This window comes from Podarcis tiliguerta (assembly GCF_965153285.1).
Source record: "Podarcis tiliguerta genome assembly, chromosome: 5".
In the NCBI taxonomy this organism is placed as follows: domain Eukaryota; kingdom Metazoa; phylum Chordata; class Lepidosauria; order Squamata; family Lacertidae; genus Podarcis; species Podarcis tiliguerta.
In genome coordinates, this window is record NC_139538.1 from 91,478,640 (window position 1) to 91,502,960 (window position 24,321).

General features: G+C 45.4%; 1 protein-coding gene across 4 annotated transcripts in view; it reads left to right on the forward strand.

Annotated features, from left to right (window-relative positions):
- The window catches only part of DYRK4 (dual specificity tyrosine phosphorylation regulated kinase 4), a 48,440-nt gene that overhangs the window by 14,382 nt on the left and 9,737 nt on the right, over nucleotides 1-24,321 (forward strand). The window contains exons 6-14 of one of the 4 annotated variants that reach the window (XM_083440734.1): nucleotides 3,186-3,329; nucleotides 6,299-6,451; nucleotides 10,214-10,337; nucleotides 12,588-12,751; nucleotides 14,576-14,712; nucleotides 15,265-15,405; nucleotides 17,498-17,636; nucleotides 20,454-20,541; nucleotides 23,347-23,519. In XM_083440734.1, the coding sequence (XP_083296860.1) occupies nucleotides 3,186-3,329; nucleotides 6,299-6,451; nucleotides 10,214-10,337; nucleotides 12,588-12,751; nucleotides 14,576-14,712; nucleotides 15,265-15,405; nucleotides 17,498-17,636; nucleotides 20,454-20,541; nucleotides 23,347-23,519 (1,263 nt within the window). The remainder of the gene's footprint in view (nucleotides 1-3,185; nucleotides 3,330-6,298; nucleotides 6,452-10,213; nucleotides 10,338-12,587; nucleotides 12,752-14,575; nucleotides 14,713-15,264; nucleotides 15,406-17,497; nucleotides 17,637-20,453; nucleotides 20,542-23,346; nucleotides 23,520-24,321) is intronic. The other 3 variants (XM_083440735.1, XM_083440736.1, XM_083440737.1) reach the window with 3 other exon arrangements.

Below are 24,321 nucleotides of genomic sequence, written 5' to 3' on the forward strand. Positions count from 1 at the left end.
AAGCCCATAGGGAAATTCGTCCTGCGAAGCACATCGAAAAACGGAAAACCCTTTCATCTAGCGGGTTTTCCGTCTTGCGAGGCATTCGTCTTGCGGGGCACCACTGTAATAGAAAATACCTGCAGAGCAGAAGAACACATGCGGCAAATTATACCTCTCCTTTGTAAATTATGTGTCATTCATGAGACAGACGGATGGTCACTTCTTGCTATTCCAGGACCCACTTACAATCTCTGTCTTAAAGCTCCCTTGGTTTCACACCAGATCTCTTCAGTACTTCCCCCTAGACTTTCAAGACCAGACTGCCCTGTTAATCCCTTTTCTGTGTGGGTGCCTTTTCGTAAAGCGCAGGTTAAATGTTTTTAAAATGTGTGATTAAAATATGAAGCCTAAATAATAAGATGAAACCAGGCAGAGGGCCTTCTCACTAGTGGGGCCCACCCTGTGGAAATGTCCTCCCATCAGACGTCAAGGAAATGTCAATGTAAGTTTTTAATGTTTGCTGTTTTATTGTGTTTTTAATATTTGGAGTGCCTGGGGAGATCCGGTCAGTTGGGCAGCATATAAATAATAAAATTATTATTATTAATCTAAATTGTCTCTGCAAATTGATATTCCACATAGGACCTCAAAACTCTAATCTTCAAACCTTACATTAGAATTTTTGGGGTGGCTGCTTTTGTCTGAGGTGTAAATTTCTATTTTTAATTGCATGGTGCTGTGTGGCAAATACTCAGGCTTGTTTGACAAATCTGAATTTTGCCACAGTTCCTGAAGTCTCCTCCTTCCCCAGGTCCTTCCTAAGCAATCTGGGACTTTGTCACCTTGTCTGTCTTCTTCATATCTCTTCTGGTCCTGGGAGACCGGGGTGTGTGTGTGAAGCTGTTCACAGCAGGAGGGGGAGACAACCTGGCTTCCTCACCAGCCTGCATTATTTCTGCCTTTTAGCCCCCCTCTACTTTTGCCTCTGATTCTGGACTGCTCTCTGTGACTTTGGAAAATGTCAATCACTTCTCCTACCTGGGCAGTTATCTTTCCACAAGGGCCGACATTGATGCCGAAATCCAGCAATTCCTGAGCTCTGAAAGTTCAGCTTTCTCCTGGTTCAAGTGCAGAGTGTTTGAGGACTGGGACATTCTCAGGGAAACCAAAATGCTTGTTTACAAAGCTATTGTACTACCAACCTTACTGTATGCTTGTGAAACATGGACCACTTATAAACGTCATCTTCAACTCCTCAAAAGTTTCCATCAACCGTGTCTCCGAAATTTTTTTCACATCACTTGGGAAGATAGGTGAACTAATGCCAGTGTACTGGAAGAAGCAAAGATCACCAGTGCTGACGCGATAATTCTTCAACGTCGACTTCATTGGACTGGTCATGTTGTGCGGGTGCCTGATTATTGTCTTCCAAAGCAACTACTCTATTCCGAACTTAAAAATGGAAAGCATAATGCTGGTGGTCAACAAAAGAGGTTTAAAGACTGTCTCAAGGTAAATCTTTAAAAATGTAGGATAAACACCAACAATTGGGAAACACTGGCCTGCGAGCGCTCAAATTGGAGAATAGCCTTTACCAGAGGTGTCATGGACTTTGAAGACACATGAACTCAGAACGCAAGGGAGAAATGTGCTAAGAGGAAGGCACGCTTGGCAAATCCACACCGTGATCAATTCCCCCCCAGAAACCAATGTCCCCGCTGTGGAAGGACATGTGGATCCAGAACTGGCCTTCACAGTCACTTACGGACTCATTGTTGGCTGTGAGTGACCACCAAAGAAGAAGATGACTCTCCCAGCTGACTAAACCCTGTTTCCTCTTCAGCTTCTGACACCACCTCCTCCCTCTTCTCCTTCTGACTTCCCATCACCATCCCACCACCAACCCCCTGGCTCTGAGTCTTCTTCCATTGGGGGTTCCCCAGCAAGTTCCTTCTACCATTCTGCATCCAGCCAGTTTGTGACAGTGCCCTTGCAAAACAGTTCAACTTTAAAATAACTGAATAAATAGCTGTGGAAATTCATTGAAATATTCGGGATGTTGGGATATTCATGACAAAATTGAAACCAAACTTGTTTTTATGTTCCGATAATGTTCCTCTTCATCTTTGTCTCATGTGGGATGATCCTTGCCCTTTGACACTTTCTAAATTTTCTTTTGTCTTTTGCTTTCTCATCCTCAATTTTCCCCAGTTCTGCAGCAGTATAATTGGCGTATGTGAATTTTTTTATGTTCCTGATGTCATAAACATTTTTAAAATAGCAAAATGAGAAAGTTTCATAGAAACTTTCAATGAGGTCTGCTTTAAAAAACACACACAAATAAAGCCGCAAAAGTTATAAAAAGGCACATATATGTTTCTGTTATAATCCTATAGGGACGCGGGTGGCGCTGTGGGTAAAACCTCAGCGCCTAGGACTTGCCGATCGCATGGTCGGCGGTTCGAATCTCCGCGGCGGGGTGCGCTCCCGTCGTTCGGTCCCAGCGCCTGCCAACCTAGCAGTTCGAAAGCACCCCCGGGTGCAAGTAGATAAATAGGGACCGCTTACCAGCGGGAAGGTAAACGGCGTTCCATGTGCTGCGCTGGCTCGCCAGATGCAGCTTGTCATGCTGGCCACGTGACCCGGAAGTGTCTGCGGACAGCGCTGGCCCCCGGCCTCTTAAGTGAGATGAGCGCACAACCCTAGAGTCTGTCAAGACTGGCCCATACGGGCAGGGGTACCTTTACCTTTTACCTATAATCCTATAATTTTTCTGTAGAGGCCGAGTTGGCCTGTGGTGCTTGTTATTTTTGAAACAGAATAATATTTATTTTAATAACGAGAGAAGAAATTATACATATTGGTTCTCAGGAAACATTTTTGTAGAAATGAATCTCAGTGACATCTTAGCGATGGCTGACGCAAATAAAGATTCATTCATCCATTCTCACTGACAAATGTGCTCCTGTTGAGATTTCCTCGACACACCTGCATACAGAATATGCTAATATTCACAATTTCCTTCATGTTTACTGAGCTCACGTTGGGAGAGAAACATTAAAATATCAATCTGCTAAAGATTGATGTTTTGTTTTGTTTTGTTTTTTAAAAATAGAACACTTGACTAATATTATTCATAGATTCCATCTTGCTGTGACATTTTTGGAATTAGAAAAAGAGTGGTGTTGGATTTCACTTTTCAGAGTGAACATTTTAATGGAGACAGGCCTAAATCATGGAGCTCTGTCATTATGGGGTGTGAAAGACGTGCCCCAAACTTTTGTGATCTCAGTGTCTTCAACGTCTGTTGTTTACCAATGAGGAGGAACCGCAGAGTGCAGCCGAAGGTAACCATTTGTGGAAGTTTGTTTTGCTTCTTTCCTGCAAACACTATGTCTCTATGTTGGTTCATAATACGGCTGTTGCAGTGTTATACAGTATGGGAACAGAAGTATATTTTAACTTGTATATTCTGTGTTAAGTAGAAGCTGCTATGATTTAGTTAAATTACTATTACTTTTTAAAAAAAGTTTTAATTTCCAAAATTTTCACAAAAGAAAAGTGGAAAAACATAAAAAAGAGAAAGATAAGTCAACCTTACAGTAGATATTCTTAGACTAAGATGAATGTTACAATATACATAGTAAAATTGTTTAGAAATCTAAGATATGTACATAGATAGAAATATATACTTATAATAACATTGAAAAGAAAAACAACCAGAAAAGTGTTAAAATTAAAAATTCCTATCGATCAATAATCAATATTCAACCAATTCAAACCAATACTAGGGTATTTTGTACACAAAATCCTTCGTGTTGGATTGAATCCCCTATCAGTTTATTGTTTTGTTGACTTCCGTCTAACTCTTTGCGGTTTCAATTCAACTTAGTCCTATTTTTAATCTGTATTTAATTGTTTATCCTCACCTTGGGGTGGAAAAAAAAAATTCTATTTGTGAAATCTATGCTAGACACAGCCAAGTGTTATTATTGGAACCGTGTTTTGTCAAATAGTTACTAAAACATTCCCACTATTTTTCAACCTTATCTACCGATTTGCTTCTTATTAACTCCGTCATTTTAGCAAGTTCCAAGTACTCTCATAATTTTAATTGCCATTCCACTCTTGTTGGTGTTGATTCATTCTTCCAATATTTCGCTATTAAGATTCTGGCTGCTGTAACTGCATAAAGAAACAGTCTTTTGGTTTCGTTTAGAATGTTTATTGTTAAAATGCCTAATAAAAACATTTCTGGGTTTTTGTTTTTTCTGAAATGTATGTTTTAGCATTTTTTAAAACTCTTCATAAATCATGCCCTAAATTACTATTACTATGATTTCTGAAGAAAAGAAAAAGGTGCACTTTTTTAAAAAAAAGAGGGAGGAAATACTTGATGAGTTTATTAAAGCAGGACAAGTGATCCAAGTAAACATATAGGTCTATTTATCCTGAAGTCTAAAAGGCAAGTTCCATCTGTCTCCAGGCAATGATAATATAGCACACTTTCAAACAGCTTTACATTACAACCGGTTGGTTTCACTGTGCTGCGTTTGCATCTTTTAATGGACTGAACAGAGTGAAACATAATGAGTTATGGGGGTGCTTAGTTTATTTTTGGGTTGCTATTTTGGTAAAATCCGTTAATATTGTTTTATTGATTCTAAATGCCGTATTAATTTGTTCACCCTGTAATATGACTTTTGTTGCAATTGTGCTGTTTAGCTATCTTTTTTAGTTGTTTCGTTAATGGTATTTTGTAGATTGTAATTGTTTCGCTGATGATTTGTTAATTGCTTGGTGAGATTTATGCTGTGTTTGTGATGTTCTGTTCTGTTATTGTTATGTATGGTTTGTAAACCGCTTTGCGATTCATTTGAAAGAAAAACTGCATGGCAATATAATAAAGCAAAGCCAAGAAAACTTGCCAACTCTGAAATAAACTGAGAGGGAAAGTTTCTTTAATTTTTTAAAAAAATTATTTAGTTTTTCAGTTTAAAGTTTTGCAGTCAATTATCAACAACCAACATAAAAACAAGATTCCAAAGAATTTCCTGAACTTCCCTCCTCCCCTTTGTGGGTCCTTTTGTTAACCATTTTCTCCTGCATCTTTTATAATGATCCAAATCTTTTACATCTCCATATATTCAACATTCAACATTAAACTACAAATATTATTCCAATCCTACTAAAAAATTTAACTGTTTGCAATGGTTTTTAAGATAAATTATAATTTCCCCCCATTTCTTATTAAAATTTTGGTATTCCTGGTTTCTGATTCTTCCGGTCATTTTTGCCATTTTGGCATAATCCGTCAACTTAATCTGCCATTCTTCTCTGGTCGGGACTTGGTCTTTTTTCCGTCTCTGGGCTATTAACATCCGAGAAACTGTGGGACTTTGTTTGAAAAATTAGCCTCCGTTCCTTGCCATTTCCCCTTTCCTGAAAAAATCTTTTTTTTCTTTCCTGTCCTGAATATATTACAAATAGGATTCCACATATGCGAAGTTCAGGTTGCTGCTGGAAATTACTTCCTGGTGAACACTCTCAGTCTATTTTCCTAACTTCTGTGGGAAGGGTCCAGATTCTATTGCAGGGGTTGGCAAGGTTTACCTCGCCTGGGCCGCTTCACTCCAGTGGAGATCCCTCCTTGGGCCGCATCACACACACGTGTGAGTGTGCGTGCCTGCATCTGTGCAGACGCGATTTCCAGTGCAGCGTGCGGGAACTCACAGAGAGGGTGGCTCGGTTCGGGGCCGTCTCAAGGGCCAGTTAAACAACCCCCGTGGCCCTATTGTTTTGTGCCAGGCTAAAGAAACACACTCTACTCCTCTCAATCCTCTGGCTTGTACAGGAGCCAGGGTCTTCCTATACTAAAGGACACAAAGGGGAGCAGTTAGTTCACAGAGCCAGTGTGGTGTAGTGGTTGAGAGCGGTAGTCTCGTAATCTGGGGAACCGGGTTCGCGTCTCCGCTCCTCCACATGCAGCTGCTGGGTGACCTTGGGCCAGTCACACTTCTTTGAAGTCTCTCAGCCCCACTCACTTCACAGAGTGTTTGTTGTGGGGGAGGAAGGGAAAGGAGATTGTTAGCCTCTTTGAGACTCCTTAAAGGGAGTGAAAGGCGGGATATCAAATCCAAACTCTTCTTCTCTTCTTCTTCTTGCAGCAGGCAAAACTCGTTAATCAATTTGCTGTGTAAATCTGTTTGCTCATGATTTCATATACCCCGCAAAAGTTATTTTTTAATGCTTTAAATACTTTATGAAACCAAATCCAAACTATTTCTTTTTGTGCTAACTTTATTTATCCCATTAGAAATTAAATAGCAGCATAAGTGTGCTCCCTCACCTGGAGTGCCAAGTTAAGAGCAATTTGGTTTCAAGCGCTATGAAGCCGCAGCAGCAGCAAGATGCCATCCTTCCGCAAATAACCACCAAGAACTTGCAGAATGTAAATGCAATGCATCAGGTAAGCCGAACAGAGCTTAGTACTACCTTTTTACGTTTCATTGTTGTAGTTAGAAAAGTTGCGGAATATCATGTATGTAGATGCGTGCATCTCATGGTGTCAGAATTTATTTATTTATTTTATAAACGTTGATGTTTACCAGGCATTCTTAAAATTTTCAAAACTGCAGGAGGAAATTCTGAGTTATTTAGTAAATGGAGATCATGTTGATTATAGAAGGAGCCCTACCTAAGCTCAGGCCTTATATACAGTGGTGCCTCGCAAGACGAAATTAATTCGTTCCGCGAGTTTTTTCGTTGTACGAGTTTTTTCGTCTTGCGAAGCACCACTGCATTTAAACACTGACAACGGCGGGGAGGGGCGAGGAGAAGCAGGACAGCTGCCGCAGCTGGTACCTCAGACTCACCCGCGCGTTGTGGCCACCGTGCGACGCGGCTGCTGGAGGGCGGCGGGGCTCAGGAGCGCGACTCCAGGGAGAGAGAGGCGCTGGCGGCAACGGCTCTCTGAGGGGAGCGCGCGAGGGGGGTGGGCAGCGGCGTAACCGTCAGCCGGAAGGTGGGAGGCAGCCGGAGGAGCGGGGAAGCGAGCGAGTGTGTGTGCAGTGACCATCACCATGACAGAGAGGCAGGGCCGTTTCGTCTAGCGAAGCAAGCCCTTAGGAAAATCCGTCTTGCGAAGCACCTCGGAAAACGAAAAACCCTTTTGTCTTGCGAGTTTTTCGTCTTCCGAGGCATTCGTCTTGCGGGGTACCACTGTACAGTAACCCTCGCCTCCAAATCCAGGATGTGGTGCCCTCTTGCAGAAGACAAGAGCACAGACACACACAGAGGGCCCCAAGAGAATCTGGTGGTTTGAGACAAACATGGGGTGTGTTCTGTAGAGCGTGTCCTCCCTAAAAGAGGGTGTGTGTTGCGGTGAGACCCGGAGACCAACCGCCTGGTTGTGGGTGAGTATATTGGACAGCCACAACACCTGATTGGTAGGTCCCTCGTTGCTAGGTTTAATCTGGCCAATGGGGAGCTGTCTAAACAGACCAAGGGACCTATATAAACCCATGCACGTGACCCAGAGCTTCCTCTTTTGGCTCGTGCATCAGAACACCCGCCCACCTCTCCCTATATTTAAGGCATTTTGCGCTTGACCTTGCTATGCCGTCGTGTGTCGTCTGTCATTGGGACAGGGGCACGGCAGGAATTTTCCCCACTTGGCTGATTGGCTGGTGCCATTTGGGTTTCGCCAACTGCGTAGCAAATCGTCACAACTTGTAAGGTTGCCGATAGGCTCTGGTTCAGGTGTTAGGGATGGGAGAACGCTCTCGCCATCCCTATGTGAAGGATATTCCGTTAAAGGAATCCAGGGACTCAACTTGGTTTGGTCAACCCCCGAGAAGGGGTTGTGCCCATGCCTGAGTCCAGGGGAGCATCTGGGGAGTGGACATAGTCCATTCCCAGGCTTTCCACACACCTCAGGTGTTTGCCTTTGGCTGAGAGCTCTGGGTCAGTGCTACCTGCAAAGGTGCAGGGAGCTAGTCGAACCACAGCCTATGCAACCACTCAGTTCTGTAATCAATAAAGTTGTGGCCTAAATTCTGGCAAAAACCAAATCTAAAATTTGAGTCAAATGTGTGTTTATCTAGGGGGGAGGTTTCTGGGTCTGAACACGCAACCAGGTTTCTGCATAGAACATTGAGTCCTTTTGGCCCACCCTTTTCACTGATATCCTATGTAACAATTTGTTTTCCCCTCTTGGCTAGCCACACCTGGTGGTTATCATCCTCTTGGGCCTGCCTGCCTGTCACTCCCGTCCCTTATACATCCCAGCAGTAGCCAATCCCACTTGTATGTTTCAAGAGGCTTCTCAACCCTTAGAATCCATGGAGCCTGAACGAGCAGAGAATGGCAGAGCCACTGAGCACTGGTAGCAATGAAGTCAAGGTCTGTACAGTGGTACCTTGCTTCTCAAACATAATCCATTTTGGAAGTCCGTTCCAAAACCAAAGCGTTCCAAAACCGAGGCATGCTTTCCCATGGAAAGTAAAGCAAAATGGATTAATCCGTTCCAGACTTTTAAAAACAACCCCTAAAACAGTGATTTAACATGAATTTTACTATCTAATGTGACCACTGTTCCATAAAATGAAAGGAATAAACAATGTACGACAGTCACACAATCAATCAATCAATCAATCAGTAGCTGAACTGGGTTCCACGCAGTTGCAAAAACAAAACAAAAAGTGTGGCACTCAAAACAGAGCATGTTCGGCTTCCGAAAATAGTTCGCAAACCGGAACACTTACTTCCGGGTTTGCAGTGTTTGGGTTCCCAGTTGTTTGAGTACCAAGGCGTTTGAGAACCAAGGTACCACTGTATCTGATCCTGAGACTAGCAGAAGTGAGATTGAACTGGGGCGTGAGGAAGGGATCTAGCATAGGAATGTGGAGCCCTGGCCCTCCAGGTGGGAGGGATGGGACACACATGCCACCATTATAGGGGGTCCCTCTACCTCCCTTCACTAAGCTTCGAGCTGGATGGAACTGGAGTTCTCTGGATGAGTAGTGACCTCCTAGCCATAACCACGATTAGCCATGAGCCTCATAATACGTAGGATTGGTTTGGCATGTATAAGTCTGCTCCTGCTTTGGTCACCCTCCCAGCAGAGCTGCACCGTAGTGGTGCAGATGCACCAGAATGGAGTAGTGCTGGCATATTTGGGACATGGGTGGCGCTGTGGTATAAACCACGGAGCCTCTTGGGCTTGCTGATCAGAAGGTCGGCAGTTCGAATCCATGTGATGGAGTGAGCTCCTGTTGCTCTGTCCCAGCTCCTGCTAACCTAGAAGTATGAAAGCACACCAGTGCAAGTAGATACATAGGTACCACTGCAGCGGGAAGGTAAATGGCACTTCCATGCGCTCTGGTTTCCGTCACGTTGTGCCAGAAGCAGTTTAGTCATGCTGGCCATATGACCTGGAAAGCTGTCTGTGGACAAACGCCGGCTCCCTCAGCCTGAAAGCGAGATGAGCGCCACAACCCCATAGTCGCCTTGGACTGGACTTAACTGTCTAGGGATCCTTTACCTTTACCTAGTGCCGGCATATACCTAGAGATGCTTTGCTGTCTCAAGATATGAAGGTGTAGTTAGGTTTCCACCATATCCTACAGTCTGCTAGCCAGCACTTTTAGAGCACAGGTTTGTGCTCTGACAGCCCCTACATAATAAGAGTGATTAAGTGGAACAATACTTTACAGTCGTTCCTGCAGGGCTGAGGTCTGGTGGCTGATGGTACGTAGTAGATACTGGCTTGCTCTTGTGTCATAAAAAAAGTTCCTTTCCCTTTCTCTGGAACAATTGTTAAAATTTAAATAATTGGTGTTATTTTTAAGTTTCAAATTGTTTTCTTTAATTGGGTAAACTTTCAAGGTGCTTGCAAAAAATATTTTTAAGACTTGAAGCATGAGGCAAGGAGTGGGGATAGCAGGAAGAGAAAGAGGAAATTGGTTTAGAGGCATGTTTGTGTGTGCCGTTTTAAAACTGAAGGTGTGGAAAATCTGACACCCCCCCCCCCCAGCAGAGAAATATGCCTAAGGATGCCAAAGGCTCTTTATTGCCTTTGTTACAGCTGTCTAATGATGGCCTCTGTTGTTTTAATCAGACGAGAATTATTCATTTGAAATTATTTTACTGTAGAGATGGACTGAGAAAAAGGGGCTGAGATGTATGGACTTAAGGCAAGTGTTTTACAAAGCACCATATTACTCTTTAGCAGGAAAACAGAGCCCCAGGCCAATCATTTCCTTCAGCTCCTCGTGAAAACAGTGCTATAGTTCTGTCCAGCAAGACAGAAACAGAAAAAGGCAACAATCTAAAGCTGCCTCTGACTTCAGCAGGTACAAATTTTGAATGCTAATTTTCTTTTTAACAGAAACAAATTGATGAGGACAAAATTGTGACAAATGCTTGAATGAGACTTGGAGTGGGTAAATTGTTGTCGTTTAGTCGTGTCCGACTCTTTGTGACCCCATGAACCAGAGCACGCCAGGCACTCCTGTCTTCCACTGCCTCCCGCAGTTTGGTCAAACTCATGCTGGTAGCTTCGAGAACACTATCCAGCCATCTCGTCCTCTGTCGTCCCCTTCTCCTTGTGCCCTCCATCTTTCCCAACATCAGGGTCTTTTCCAGGGAGTCTTCTCTTCTCATGAGGTGGCCAAAGTCTTGGAGCCTCAGTACAGGATCTGTCCTTCCAGTGAGCGCTCAGGGCTGATTTCCTTCAGAATGGGGAGGTTTGATCTTCTTGCAGTCCATGGGACTCTCAAGAGTCTCCTCCAGCACCAGAATTCAAATGCATAAATTCTTCGGCGCTCAGCCTTCTTTATGGTCCAGCTCTCACTTTCATACATCACTATTGGGAAAACCATAGCTTTAACTATACAGACTTTTGTTGGCAAGGTGATGTCTCTGCTTTTTAAGATGCTGTCTAGGTTTGTCATTGCTTTTCTCCCAAGAAGCAGGTGTCTTTTAATTTTGTGGCTGCTGTCACCATCTGCAGTGATCATGGAGCCCAAGAAAGTAAAATCTCTCACTGCCTCCATTTCTTCCCCTTCTATTTGCCAGGAGGTGATGGGACCAGTGGCCATGATCTTCATTTTTTTGATGTTGAGCTTCAAACCATATTTTGCGCTCTCCTCTTTCACCCTCAATAAAAGGTTCTTTAATTCCTCCTCACTTTCTGCCATCAAGGTTGTGTCATCTGCATATCTGAGGTTGTTGATATTTCTTCCGTCAGTCTTAATTGCGGCTAGGGATTCATCCAGCCCAGCCTTTCGCATGATGAATTCTGCATATAAGTTAAATAAGCAGGGAGACAATATACAGCCTTGTCGTACTCCTTTCCCAATTTTGAACCAATTAGTTGTTCCATATCCAGTTCTAACTGTAGCTTCTTGTCCCACATAGAGATTTCTCAGGAGACAGATGAGGTGATCAGGCACTCCCATTTCTTTAAGAACTTGCCATAGTTTGCTGTGGTCGACACAGTCAGAGTCTTTTGCATGGTCAATAAAGCAGAAGTAGATGTTTTTCTGGAACTCTCTAGCTTTCTCCATAATCCAGCGCATGTTTGCAATTTGGTCTCTGGTTCCTCTGCCCCTTCAAAATCCAGCTTGCACTTTTGGGAGTTCTCTGTCTACATACTGCTTAAGCCTGCCTTGTAGAATTTTAAGCATAACCTTGCTTGAATGAGACTTGGAGTGGGTAAATACAGTATATAAGCTATAAAATGGGGTAGTGGTGGGGAAACCCTGGTTCAAACCACATTCCAACTGTGAACTTACTTGCAGATCTCAGGCCAGCCTTTCAGTTTTCCCACTCCAATTTGCACTACAGGGATAATAATAATAGCGGGTGGCGATGGGGGTTAAACCACAGAGCCTAGGGCTTGCCGACCAGAAGGTCGGCGGTTCAAATTCCCGCGATGGGGTGAGCTCCCGTTGCTCGGTCTCTGCTCCTGCCAACCTAGCAGTTCGAAAGCATGTCAAAGTGCAAGTAGATAAATAGGTACCGCTCCGGCGGGAAAGTAAATGGCGTTTCCGTGCGCTGCTCTGGTTCGCCAGAAGCAGCTTAGTCATGCTGGCCACGTGACCCGGAAGCTGTATGCCGGCTCCCTTGGCCAATAAAGCGAGATGAGCGCCGCAACCCAAGAGTCGTCTGTGACTGGACCTAACGGTCAGGGGTCCCTTTACCTTTACTGATCTCACTGATGCAGGGACACTAATACTAAACTAGCCTCCTCTAACCTGGTGCTCTCCATAATGTTTTTATTCTGCACCTCCCAGCAGCCATAGCCAGCATTTTTGGGGAACTGCTTTAAACAGCATATTCTGAGAGATGGGGAGAACGAGGAAACGAGTTATTTATTACCTGCATGATGGTTAAGTTATGTGAATGCAGAGAAGAGAAGTCTAGGCCAGGAAGATACTGCCACCAGCTCTTGAAGTTGGTTCATCAATATTTTGTACAATTTGTTTGCTTTAGTATTTAAATCGTAAGCTGCTTTGGGTTCCTTGGCAGAATATATAGGTGCAATAAATAAATGAACACAATATCCAATATTCAGTGTTTGATTTTTGTCTCCAAATCAGAAGCCTTGAAACATTTTAAAAACCAGCTAACAACGTATGAACAGCGGGAGATTAAGGAATATAGAGAGCTGTGGTTTCTTGGACTGGGAGCTAAAAAGATTGAAGCCTATCCTGATGCAGAGAACAACAGTTCCTATGATGATGATCATGGCTCCTACAAAAAGGTAAGAGGCTGGAAGTGCAATACTGCTTTGGCATCCGTGGCTGTGGAAACAATGCAGAACTATTGGTGCTCATCTTGTGTAAGAGCTGTCCAATGAGAGGAAGTGAAGAGTAATTTTCTCATTGCATTTAATAAATCCTGGCTCAGAAATATGAATGTTGGGGACTCATAATGCTCACCTCAAATATGAGATTAGCATTTACAGCCTATATTCTTCTTCAGCTTGGATTTTGATCTAAAATGAGAAGGAAGATTTTAATCTGAGCCACAGTCTTTATTGTAATCCCTGCGTTACTGCTACCCACGTGTCACTGGGTGATGAATGCATGGAACATGTACAGTGGTACCCCGCAAGACGAATGCCTTGGAAGACGAAAAACCCGCTAGACGAAAGGGTTTTTCATTTTCTGAGGTGCTTCGCAAGACGGATTTTTCTAAGGGCTTGCTTCGCTAGACGAAACAGCCCTGCCTCTCCTGTCATGGCGACGGTCGCACGCTCGCTTCCCCGCTTCCCCGCTCCTCCGGCTCCCTCCCACCTTCCGGCCGGCCTTCTGACCTTCTGGCTGCCTCGCGCCGCTGCCCACCGCCCTCGCGCACTCCCCTCAGGAGCCGTTGCCGCCAGCAGCCAGCGTTGCAGCCGGAGTCGCGCTCCTGAGCCCCGCCGCCCTCCAGCAGCCGCGTCGCGCGGTGTCCACAAGGCGCGGGTGAGTCCAAGGACTGGCTGCGGCAGCTGCCCTGCTTCTCCCCACCCCTCCCCGCCGTGGTGCTTCGCAAGACGAAAAAACTCGCTCTACGAAAAAACTCGCGGAACGAATTAATTTCGTCTTGCGAGGCACCACTGTACTTGTGTTTTGTTCATGGAGTCATTGAATCACAGAACTGTAGAGTTTGAAGGGACCCTGAGAGTCATCTAGTCCAACCCTCTGCAATGCAGGAATCTCAGCTAAAGCATCCATGACAGATGGCCATCCAACCTCTGCTTAAAAACTTTCAAGGAAGGAGAGTCCATCACCTCCCAAGGGGGTCTGTTCCACTGTCAAACAGCTCTTACCGTCAGAAAATTCTTTCTGATGTTTTGTCGGAATTTACTTTGTTTAACTTGAAGCCATTGGTTCTAGTCCTACCCACCAGAGCAAGATAAAACAAGCTCGCTCCATCTTCCATGTGACAGATCTTGAGATATTTGAAGATGGCTATCACATTTCCTCTCGACCGCCTCTTATCCAGGCTAAACATACCCAGTTCCCTCAACCGTTCCTCATACGGCTTGGGTTCCAGACCCCTGATCATCCTGGTTGCCCTCCTCTGCACACATTCCAGCTTGTCAATATCCTTCTGAAATTGTGGTGCCAAAAACTTGACACAGAATTCCAGCTGTGGCAGAAGAGAGAGGTACTATTTTCCCCCTTGATCTGCACACTAGACATCTGTTGATGCAGACTAAAATAGCATTCTAGAGCCAGTGTGGTGTAGTGGTTAAGAGCGATAGTCTCGTAATCTGGGGAACCGGGTTCGCATCTCTGCTCCTCCACATGCAGCTGCTGGGTGACCTTGGGCCAGTCACACTTCTCTGAAGTCTCTCAGCCCCACTCACCTCACAGAGTGTTTGTTGTGGGGGAGGAAGGGAAAGGAGAATGTTAGCTGCTTTGAGACTCCTGAAGGGGAGTGAAAGGCGGGATATCAAATCCAAACTCTTCTTCTTCTTCTGCACTGCACTGTTGATCCATGTTCAGCTTGTGATCTGCTAGGACCCTAGGTCCTTTTAGCACCAGAGATACATGGGCACGTACTACATTTGCTTTCCACTTTTTGTCACCTTGTATAGGTTCTAAGTGATCATATCGCATACAGATATGAAATACTGGCTGTTATTGGGAAAGGATCATTTGGGCATGTTGTGAAGTGTTTGGACCACAAGACAGGTGAAAAAGTAGCAGTGAAGATAATAAGGAACAAAAAGAGGTACGGTATGTCCAAAGTTTTATAAACTTTATCAAGATACCACAATGTTAGATGTTAGTTGAATAGAAATATATTTTTGTTATTTAATTGTGATTTGCTTTATTATTTTAGCAGAAGATGGGAGTGGTTTTAATCAGTGTTTAGCCAGAAAACCCGTTAAAAAAATTCAGCTAACAAGAAATTGAAGAAATTATTGTTACAGCTTTCTGACTAAACAAACAAAATTCATATTCAGGTTTTCAAAATTGTAAGTTGTTTGAGGGCTGGTTTTGGTGTGAAGGTCTTGGGGAGGTTTCTAACTGCTTGACAGTTAGAAGCCCCCTCTGGACTTCACACTAAACACATGATGAGGAACCTGCATAGTCCACATTGGACAAGTGGTCAGACTGTGGTCAGACAAGTATGGAAACGTCACATTCAGCTTTGCATTTTGTGCAGCATGCCTGCACTAAGAGTAATTCGCCTTAAGTGCTATTTTCAACAACACACAGGAATGATCTAGTTTCAGCTTGTGTAAAAAAATGAAAACCAAAACCCTTCTGTCGCACTTAGATTTCATAATCAAGCCTTGGTAGAAGTCAGCATCCTCAATGCTCTACGGCAAAAGGATGAAGACAATGCTCACAATGTCGTCCACATGAAAGAATATTTTTACTTCCGTAATCATTTCTGCATTTCCTTTGAACTGTTAGGGTAAGACAACTTTTCCTTATCTATAATAACAATTACGTAAACTGTTGTGTATACGGTGGTACCTCGCAAGACGGATGCCTCGCAAGATGAAAAACTCGCAAGACGAAAGAGTTTTTTGTTTTTTGAGTTGCTTCGCAAGACGAATTTCCCCATGGGCTTGCTTTGCAAGACGAAAACGTCTTGCGCCTTTTTCTTAAAACCGTCAATGCATTCCTATGGGAAACCGTCAATGCATTTCCTATGGGAAACCGTGCTTCGCAAGACGAAAAATTCACAAGACGAAAAAACTCGCGGAACAAATTAATTTCGTCTTGCGAGGCACCACTGTATTTACGCCCAAATTGGAGATGGGAGGGGAAGCAATCACTAAGTATTCACACTTCCATCCCACAAGCATAGACATCTCTTTAAGCAGTATAATGGAGATCTGATCATTGCTCTGTATCAAGTTGCATATTGCGGATCCACTTATAATTTTCGAACGTATGAAACTGTATGGAGCCTGAACATTCAAGCATCGTTCATTGTGCCAGTCCTGAGGGAGTAGTCCATTAGATGCCCCTTGATCTATGGGTTCCATGGGGAATACGCCCAAATGTGAGTCCCAGTTATTAGCAAGATTCATAATAGTGCAGTACCTTTGGCTTTAATTGAGGATTCCTACACACTTTCCTGGGACGTGGGTGGCGCTGTGGGTTAAACCACAGAGCCTAGGACTTGCTGATCAGAAGGTCGGCGGTTCGAATCCCCGTGACGGGGTGAGCTCCCATTGCTCGGTCCCTGCTCCTGCCAACCTAGCAGTTCGAAAGCACGCCAAAGTGCAAGTAGATAGTGATGGTGACAGCAGTCACAAAATTAAAAGATGCCTGCTCCTTGGGAGAAAGGCGATGGCAAATCTAGACAACATCTTAAAAAGTAGAGACATCACCTTGCCAACAAAGGTCCGTATAGTTAAAGCCATGGTTTTCCCAGTAGTGATGTATGGAAGTGAGAGCTGGACCATAAAGAAGGCTGATCGCCGAATAATTGATGTTTTGAATTCTGGTGCTGGAGGAGACTCTTGAGAGTCCCATGGACTGCAAGAAGATTAAACCTATCCATTCTGAAGGAAATCAGCCCTGAGTGCTCACTGGAAGGACAGATCCTGAAGCTGAGACTCCAAGACTTTGGCCACCTCATGAGAAGAGAAGACTCCCTGGAAAAGACCCTGATGTTGGGAAAGATGGAGGGCACAAGGAGAAGGGGACGGCAGAGGACGAGATGGTTGGACAGTGTTCTCGAAGCTGCTAACATGAATTTGACCAAACTGCATGTAGTGGTTCTAGGGGTTGCTCGTGCGTAAGTTGCCTGAGTGAACCTTTTCTTTCCGGACAGCCACTCACCCGTGGCTGTCTCAATCGCTGGCAGAATCCGTCAGTGGGCGTTTCTTAAACTTCTTCCAGCAAAGAAGCTCTTTGACGCCTAGTCTTCTCCTACTCTCTCTGTGCGAAAGCTTTCTGCGCAAGGAGGGTGTAGGCAGCGGAGGACCCCTACTCTCCCCACTGGTCCCCGGCAAGGAATCATGGGACCGCCTCGCCGCTTCCCCCATCTGCCCCCCTTCTCCACTGGTGCTACGCTGATTCTCTTCCCCAGAAGATGGGCTGCCTCTCCCAATCCCGGGACGCTCTCTGGAATCCCTCTGGATCTTGCTCTCTCCCTCCGGCACTGATGGCAGTTCCCTGACACTGCGGGAGGCAGTGGAAGACAGGAGTGCCTGGCGTGCTCTGGTCCATGGGGTCACGAAGAGTCGGACACGACTAAACGACTAAACAACAACAACAACTGCCCAATTCAGTTTTCACTCCAATCATCATTAGCTGCTGTGCTTCACTGATCACAGTGCTCAGCAACTGCCATTAGAGATGCTGAAACCTTTATGAGGTAACTAGATAGCCATACCTTTGCTCCGAAGGATGTAAATATTCTGACATGGTCTTGGACTTTAAGTGTGTTCAGATTTTATCCTTTCAGTCAGAAGTAGAATAAAGAAATATATATTTTAAAATTGTTCACAGTATAATGTGTAAATGCTTTTTTCTCTCTCATCCCACAGTATAAATTTGTATGAACTAATCAAGAAAAATAATTTCCAAGGTTTTACACTGGGTTTGATTCGTAGATTCACCCTGTGTATATTAAGATGCTTACAGTTGTTGTACACAGAAAAGATTATTCACTGTGATCTAAAGCCTGTAAGTACAGCCATTTTTATACATCATTGCAGATTTTGTGTAATGAAGCACAGTCCAAGTCTTTAAAGGTAAAGGGACCCCTGACAGTTACGGTAAGTCCAGTCACGAATGACTCTGGCATTGCGGCACTCATCTCGCTTTACAGGTCGAGGGAGCCAGCGTTTGTCTGCTTCCGCAGACAGTTTTTCGGGTCATGAGGCGAACCAGAGCAGCGCACAAAAATGCCGTTTACCTTCCCACCTCAGCGATACCTATTTATCTACTTGCACTGGTGTGCTTTCGAACTGCTAGGTTGGCAGGAGGTGGTGACTGAGCAATGAGAGCTCATCCCGTCGTGGGGATTTGAACCACTGACCTTCTGATTGGCAAGTCCAAGCGGCACGGTGGTTTAAACCACAGCACCACCCGCGTCCCTCTAGTCCAAGTCTTTAGACAAGACTAAATATTATTGTTTCCAAAATTGCATAACATTATTTTTCTCTCCCTCACTTAAAATCTTCTGGGCCCCTTGTCAGTGGCTAATTTTTTAACTCTCATGCACATTATGGATTGTTATTTACACCAAGTAGAAAGTAGAAAAATATGTAAACATTCCCCCCCCTTAAACTGTGTTGCTCCATATTCAGTGTATTCTACTGTGTATTCTACAGTATTCCCCCCCCCCCGTGTTTGTGTGTGTGTTTGTGTGTGTGTATTTCTGTGTAATGAGTTCATTTCAATGAATGGGGTCAGTTAACAAGATGGGACATTATGTGTGTATTTGCATTTAACATGCACTTAAAATATATATATATATATGCAAATAGTAGGTGCTGGGGGTGATTGCTGCTGCAAGTAGCAAAGGGGACTTTAACCCTTATCTTCTTGCTTTCTATCCTGGCAAAAATAAATGCTCCTCTGAAGCTGCTATTTGCATTGGAAGGAAAACTCCCATTGTCACTATTTAATGTTATGTCTAGCTTGACTAGATTTCATTGGGTGGACGCGGGTCTACCCAAGGGACGCGGGTGGCGCTGTGGGTTAAACCACAGAGCCTAGGACTTGCCGATCAGAAGGTCGGTGGTTCGAATCCCCGCAACGGGGTGAGCTCCCATTGCTTGGTCCCAGCTCCTGCCAACCTAGCAGTTCAAAAGCATGTCAGAGTGCAAGTAGATAAATAGGTACCGCTCCGGCGGGAAGGTAAACGGCGTTTCCGTGCGCTGCTCTGTAAGCAGCTTAGTCATGCTGGCCACATGACCCGGAAGCTGTACACCGGCTCCCTCGGCCAGTAAAGCGAGATGAGCGCCGCAACCCCAGAGTCGGCCACAGCTGGACCTAATGTTCAGGGGTCCCTTTACCTTTTACCTAGCTTGACTAGACCTCTTTGAAAATAAAAGGAAGTGATGAAATACTGAGGTATAGATGACTCTCATATGGTTAAGCATTCAACATCACAATAGCTGTTTTATGTTGATGCAGGAGTGATGTTTGAAAAGCTTTAACCATTCAGTGAATTTTCCAAATCACTGAGTGTCATATGACCAAATATATAGACCAAAGCATTAGCTTATGTTAGAGATATGATGTTTATTTCAGTTTCCTCTAGTACAGACTCCTAATGAAGGTCTGTTTTCTATGAGACACTCTCTATATTAAAACCACTTTCCCTTGTACAGTGGTACCTCGGGTTACATAAGCTTCAGGTTACATACGCTTCAGGTTACACACTCCACTAAGCCAGAAATAGTGCTTCAGGTTAAGAACTTTGCTTAACGATAAGAACAGAAATCGTGCTCCAGCGATGCGGCAGCAGCGGGAGGCCCCATTAGCTAAAGTGGTGCTTCAGGTTAAGAACAGTTTCAGGTTAAGTACGGACCTCCGGAACGAATTAAGTACTTAACCTGAGGTACCACTGTAATTGGTCTGCTGCAACCCTTAGCCTGGCTTAAATGTGCCATTCGGTGTATAAAAAAATGTATATTTGTTCATGCAGGGTTCTATATGCTCAATGTTAGAGAACTGAGATCTGAAGTTGGTGGAAATGACCCCCATCAAGGAAGGTTTTTCTAATTCCTTCCCAGATTGGCCCAGCAGGTTTATGTGGCCCCTCTACCAGTTGATTCCCCTTCTGGGGCTAATTTTCATGGCTCCTTTGGAACATGATAAAGTCTCAGGGAGGCATGTTCTCAGTGTGGCTGAGTAACCTGCCCTTTTCTGACCTGGTCTCTGCCCTTCTGAGCTAAGCATTCAAAGGTGCCAGGACAGGGGTCAGCAAACTTTTTCAGCAGGGGGGCGGTCCACTGTCCCTCAGACCTTGTGGGGGGCCAGACTATATATTTTTTTTTGGGGGGGGGAATGAACAAATTCCTATGCCCCACAAATAACCCAGAGATGCATTCTAAATAAAAGCACACATTCTACTCATGTAAAAACACACTGATTCCTGGACCGTCCACGGGCCGGATTGAGAAGGCGATTGGGCCGGATCCAGCCCCCGGGCCTTAGTTTGCCTACCCATGTGCTAGGGAATGGTCAATACTTCTTCAGAATGTAGCTATGTGAGCAAAATGGCAACCTATAATTTATAAGCATTGTTTGAGTTCTTGCTATATGTCAGCAAATGAATGACCTTTGCGTTCCTGTATGAACACTCCATCCACAAAATAAGTCACACCTAAATGAGGAGGTCAAAGAGGCTGGGATTTCTCACCAGACACCACCATATATTTGCAGGCTGGTTGCTTTTCCCCTGTAAAAATGATTTTGCTGTTAGTCTGCTAACCTGATAGATGTGTGTTGATATTTTCTCTCCCCCTTCTTCGCTTTCCCTCATCTTAGGAGAACATATTAATAAACCAACCCCAACCTGGGCAGGTTTCATTTAAAGTTATCGACTTTGGATCAAGCTGCTATGAACACCAAAGAGGTTTGCAGAAAAGTCAAGTAGATGTAATTTTCTTTATTAGATTTCTTAATTTTTGATTTATTTACTTATGTACTTCAAACTCCACATCTTCTGTATAAATTTATAACCCTGGGGCAGCTCACAAGGGAGTAAGAAACAAAGGCACAATGAATTTTTAAATAGTTTTTTGAAGTAAAAAGGGAAATCAACTGTTAAGTTGTGGGTGAACATATCAGACGACACAGCGATTCTTCAAACAGCTCTTGTTTATTCACAGGCCAGAACAGAACTGAACTGAAGGGTTCAGTCAGCCTGCTTATATAAAGCTCCAGTACAACGTAACTGTAACAACTTTCTAAAACTATCCAATCACTGAACGTCACTTTCGATCCCTTATTTGCATAACTATCTACAGTATCCCCCTGCTGGCCCATCAACACTGGCCTCTGTCCCTCTTTCCTTCCCTCCCTCCTCTGATGCCCTTTCACATCTCTGTCCCCCATTGGCTTGCGTGGCTGTTTGTTGCAGCAGCCCTGGCTACAAGCACCTCAGTTGAATGGTGCCTCTGGGGCTGCCCGGGGGGCAGAGAGTGCTGGGAGTGGAGGCGGCCTTGGAGTAAGCAAGCAAGCCAGTGGGCGAGGGTGCCCAGCCAGCCAGTCCGCCAGTCCTTGCAGTTGGGAATGGACAAACTAGTAGGATACCTGGCAAGCAGGTGTTCCGCTAGCCATTCTTGTACTTACTGTGTGCAAGGCCTGCCTGCGAGCTGAGTTGCGTGTTGAGACCCCGAGACCACCCTCTCGTTGATGAACAAGACACAAGGACACAGATATTAGGTTAATGTTATTGGGCAAATTTAGGCCACAACCTTATTGGTTACAGAATGTGAGTGGTATTGGCTTAGGCATTGAAATTGACCCGACTATATCTGACTCCTGCCCATCACGCAGGGAGTCCAGTAAGGGTTAATCACCGGTAGGGGGAGCCCCGTCGATGCAAACTAACTCAAGCTCCCTCTGGGTTCCTGACGGGGTCGTGGCATGGCCCTAGCCCAGCCCCGGACTTTGGACAAGCTCCACACCCCCGGATTCCTTTAACGGAATACCCTTAAGCATGGAGGGGCAGGTGATGGCCACACCTCCCCTCCCCCAGAGCCAGTGTGGTGTAGTGGTTAAGAGCGGTAGACTTATAATCTGGTGAACTGGGTTCGATTCCCCGCTCCCCCACATGCAGCTGCTGGGTGACCTTGGGCCAGTCACACTTCTCTGAAGACTCTCAGCCTCACTCACCTCACAGAGTGTTTGTTGTGGGGGAGGAAGGGAAAGGAGATTGTTAGCCGCTTTGAGACGCCTTCGGGTGGTAATAGAGCGGGATATCAAATCTAAACTCTTCTTCAAGGCTCACTACCAAATACTCTCACACCTGCAATCAATCCTTCACACGCTCTCCAATCCGGCTCACGCCTCAGTTCAAATGTGGCCCAGCCACGCCCCCCAGCCACGCCCCCCCAGCCAGCGAATTGGCTGGCAGACAAATGACATGGCTGGGAACCTCCGGGGGACGCGGGACTTTGTCCCTCACCCCTGGAGGGGAGTGGGTGGCCATCTGGTCCACCGCAACTCCTCCCCACTGGGAAGCGGAGCGGATTTCCCAGTGCTGAAGGGGAGTTTTTCCACCATGCAGGCCAGGCAGCGCCCATGGCTGCCTCCCCAGGTGAGTAAGATGCTGGCCTCATGTTCACCTTTGGCCTGTCTCTGTTGGGCCCCTGAGGCTGGGGGCATCCTCTTCCCAAACTCCTGGGGGGCATTGTGAGGAGGTACCTCTCTTTTTGGGTGGATGGGGCAGCTCAGAGACCAGGGTCAGTGGTGGCTGCTGCCCTGGCTCACTCACTCTCTCTCACTGCAGTGCTGGCTGTGCGAATCCAATCCGAGCCGCCGGGTCGCCGCCCACTGTGGAGGGGAGGGTGCCAGGCGTGCAGTGCGGTGCGGAGAGAGAGCGAGGGACTATCTGGGGGAGGGACAGTGCAGCGGTGGGCGCAAATTACTTGCCTTGCCCCGGGTTAGGGGGCGCAGATTACTTGCCTTGCCCCGGGTGCTGACAACCCACGCTACACCACTGGGCTGCTGCCCAGAGGACTCCCAGAGAGAGGGGAGAGGAGGCTGAGGGAACACTCCACAAAGAAGGGTGTTCAAAAAGGAGTGAGAGGCTGCCAGCTCTGTAGTCAAGGGGCTCCTGAGCCGCACAGGAGTGCCGCAGAAAGAATGTAGTTGGTCAAGTGAGCCATGGACCCAAAAAGGCTGAAAACCTGTGAGCTAGAATATCAACTTTTGCTATATTGATAGTTCAACACACTGTCTTCTAGAAAAGTATGTATAAATAAATAGACTGCAGAAAGAATGTAGCCTTGGACTCAAAAAGGTTGGAAACCAGAGGTCAAGACCAAAATGATGGGAGTTAAGATAAGGAGCTCAGGGGCTTGCATTGAGGCGAGGATCAGTGACCCAGAAACTCCAGCGGGTGCAGAGTCCTGCGGCGAGACTCCTTACGGGGTCCTCGCTGCGAGATCACATTCACCCACTGCTATACCAGCTGCACTGGCTCCCGGTGGAGTACATGATCAGGTTTAAGGTGCTGGTTTTAACCTTTAAAGCCCTATACGACCTAGGACCCTCGTACCTACGGGACCGCCTCTCCTGGTATGTCCCACAGAGGAACTTACGGTCTTCAAACATCCTGAAGGTCCCAAGCCACAGAGAGGTTAGGCTGGCCTCAACCAGAGCCAGGGCTTTTTCGGCTGTCCAATGTTTTTCCCCTGCCTTTTTATTCCAGTGTATACATATGTCCAGAGTCGATTTTATCGTTCCCCAGAAGTGATTCTTGGTCACCCCTATGCAACCCCTATTGACATGTGGAGTCTAGGGTGCATTATGGCTGAACTCTACACAGGGTACCCACTTTTTCCTGGGGAGAATGAAGTGGAGCAGCTTGCATGCATTATGGAGGTAACTTCTGATTTTAATATTAGCAGGTGTTGCAGAAACAACCCAGACTCTAAAGAACAAGTTTAGCTATACACAGGAAGGTACACATGCTCACAAAGGGGATTTCTTTCTTTCTTGCAACATCGCAAGTAGTTTTTGAAACTCCTCTAAGATTTGTCACATAAAGGTCCCCTTTATCCCTTACTAGTTCGGCTTCATCTGGAAAACTGTGCACTTTTAGAAGGATATGTAGATGTTGGGAGTGTTCAGAGCAGGACAACAAATATGGAAGGTTGGGCTGATTTCTCCTGGAGAAGACAAGGCTGAGGTGATAGCATTCTTCAGATATCTGAAAGGGTTTTACATGGAAAACAGCAAGGACTTGTCGCCTGCTACTCCAGAAGGCAAGATTAGGTCTAGTGGACTTAAGGTACAGGAGGGTAGATCTTAGTTGACTATCGGAAGAAACTTCTTAAAGGTAACAGCATTTGGCAATGGGAACAATTATCTTGAGAGGTGCTGCAGTCTCCCTAAATGGAGGTCTTCGGCGGTTGGTCAGCCATCTGTGAGAGATGCTCTTGGGGTTTCCTGCAAAAAGCCAGGGGGTGGGACAATATGTCCTCCAACTGCGAATCAGATGCCAGGCAGAGGTTTACTCTTCCAGAGACACAACCCCATGGAAGTGTGGTCACGGTTCATACCCTCTCCAACAATCCCCCCTCACAATACTCTCAACCTGCCTTCCATGCTCCAAGTCATGAATGTCCTTCCAGGCATACACATCCTTTACATATAATGCTACTCCTCCTCCTTTCTGTTTGAT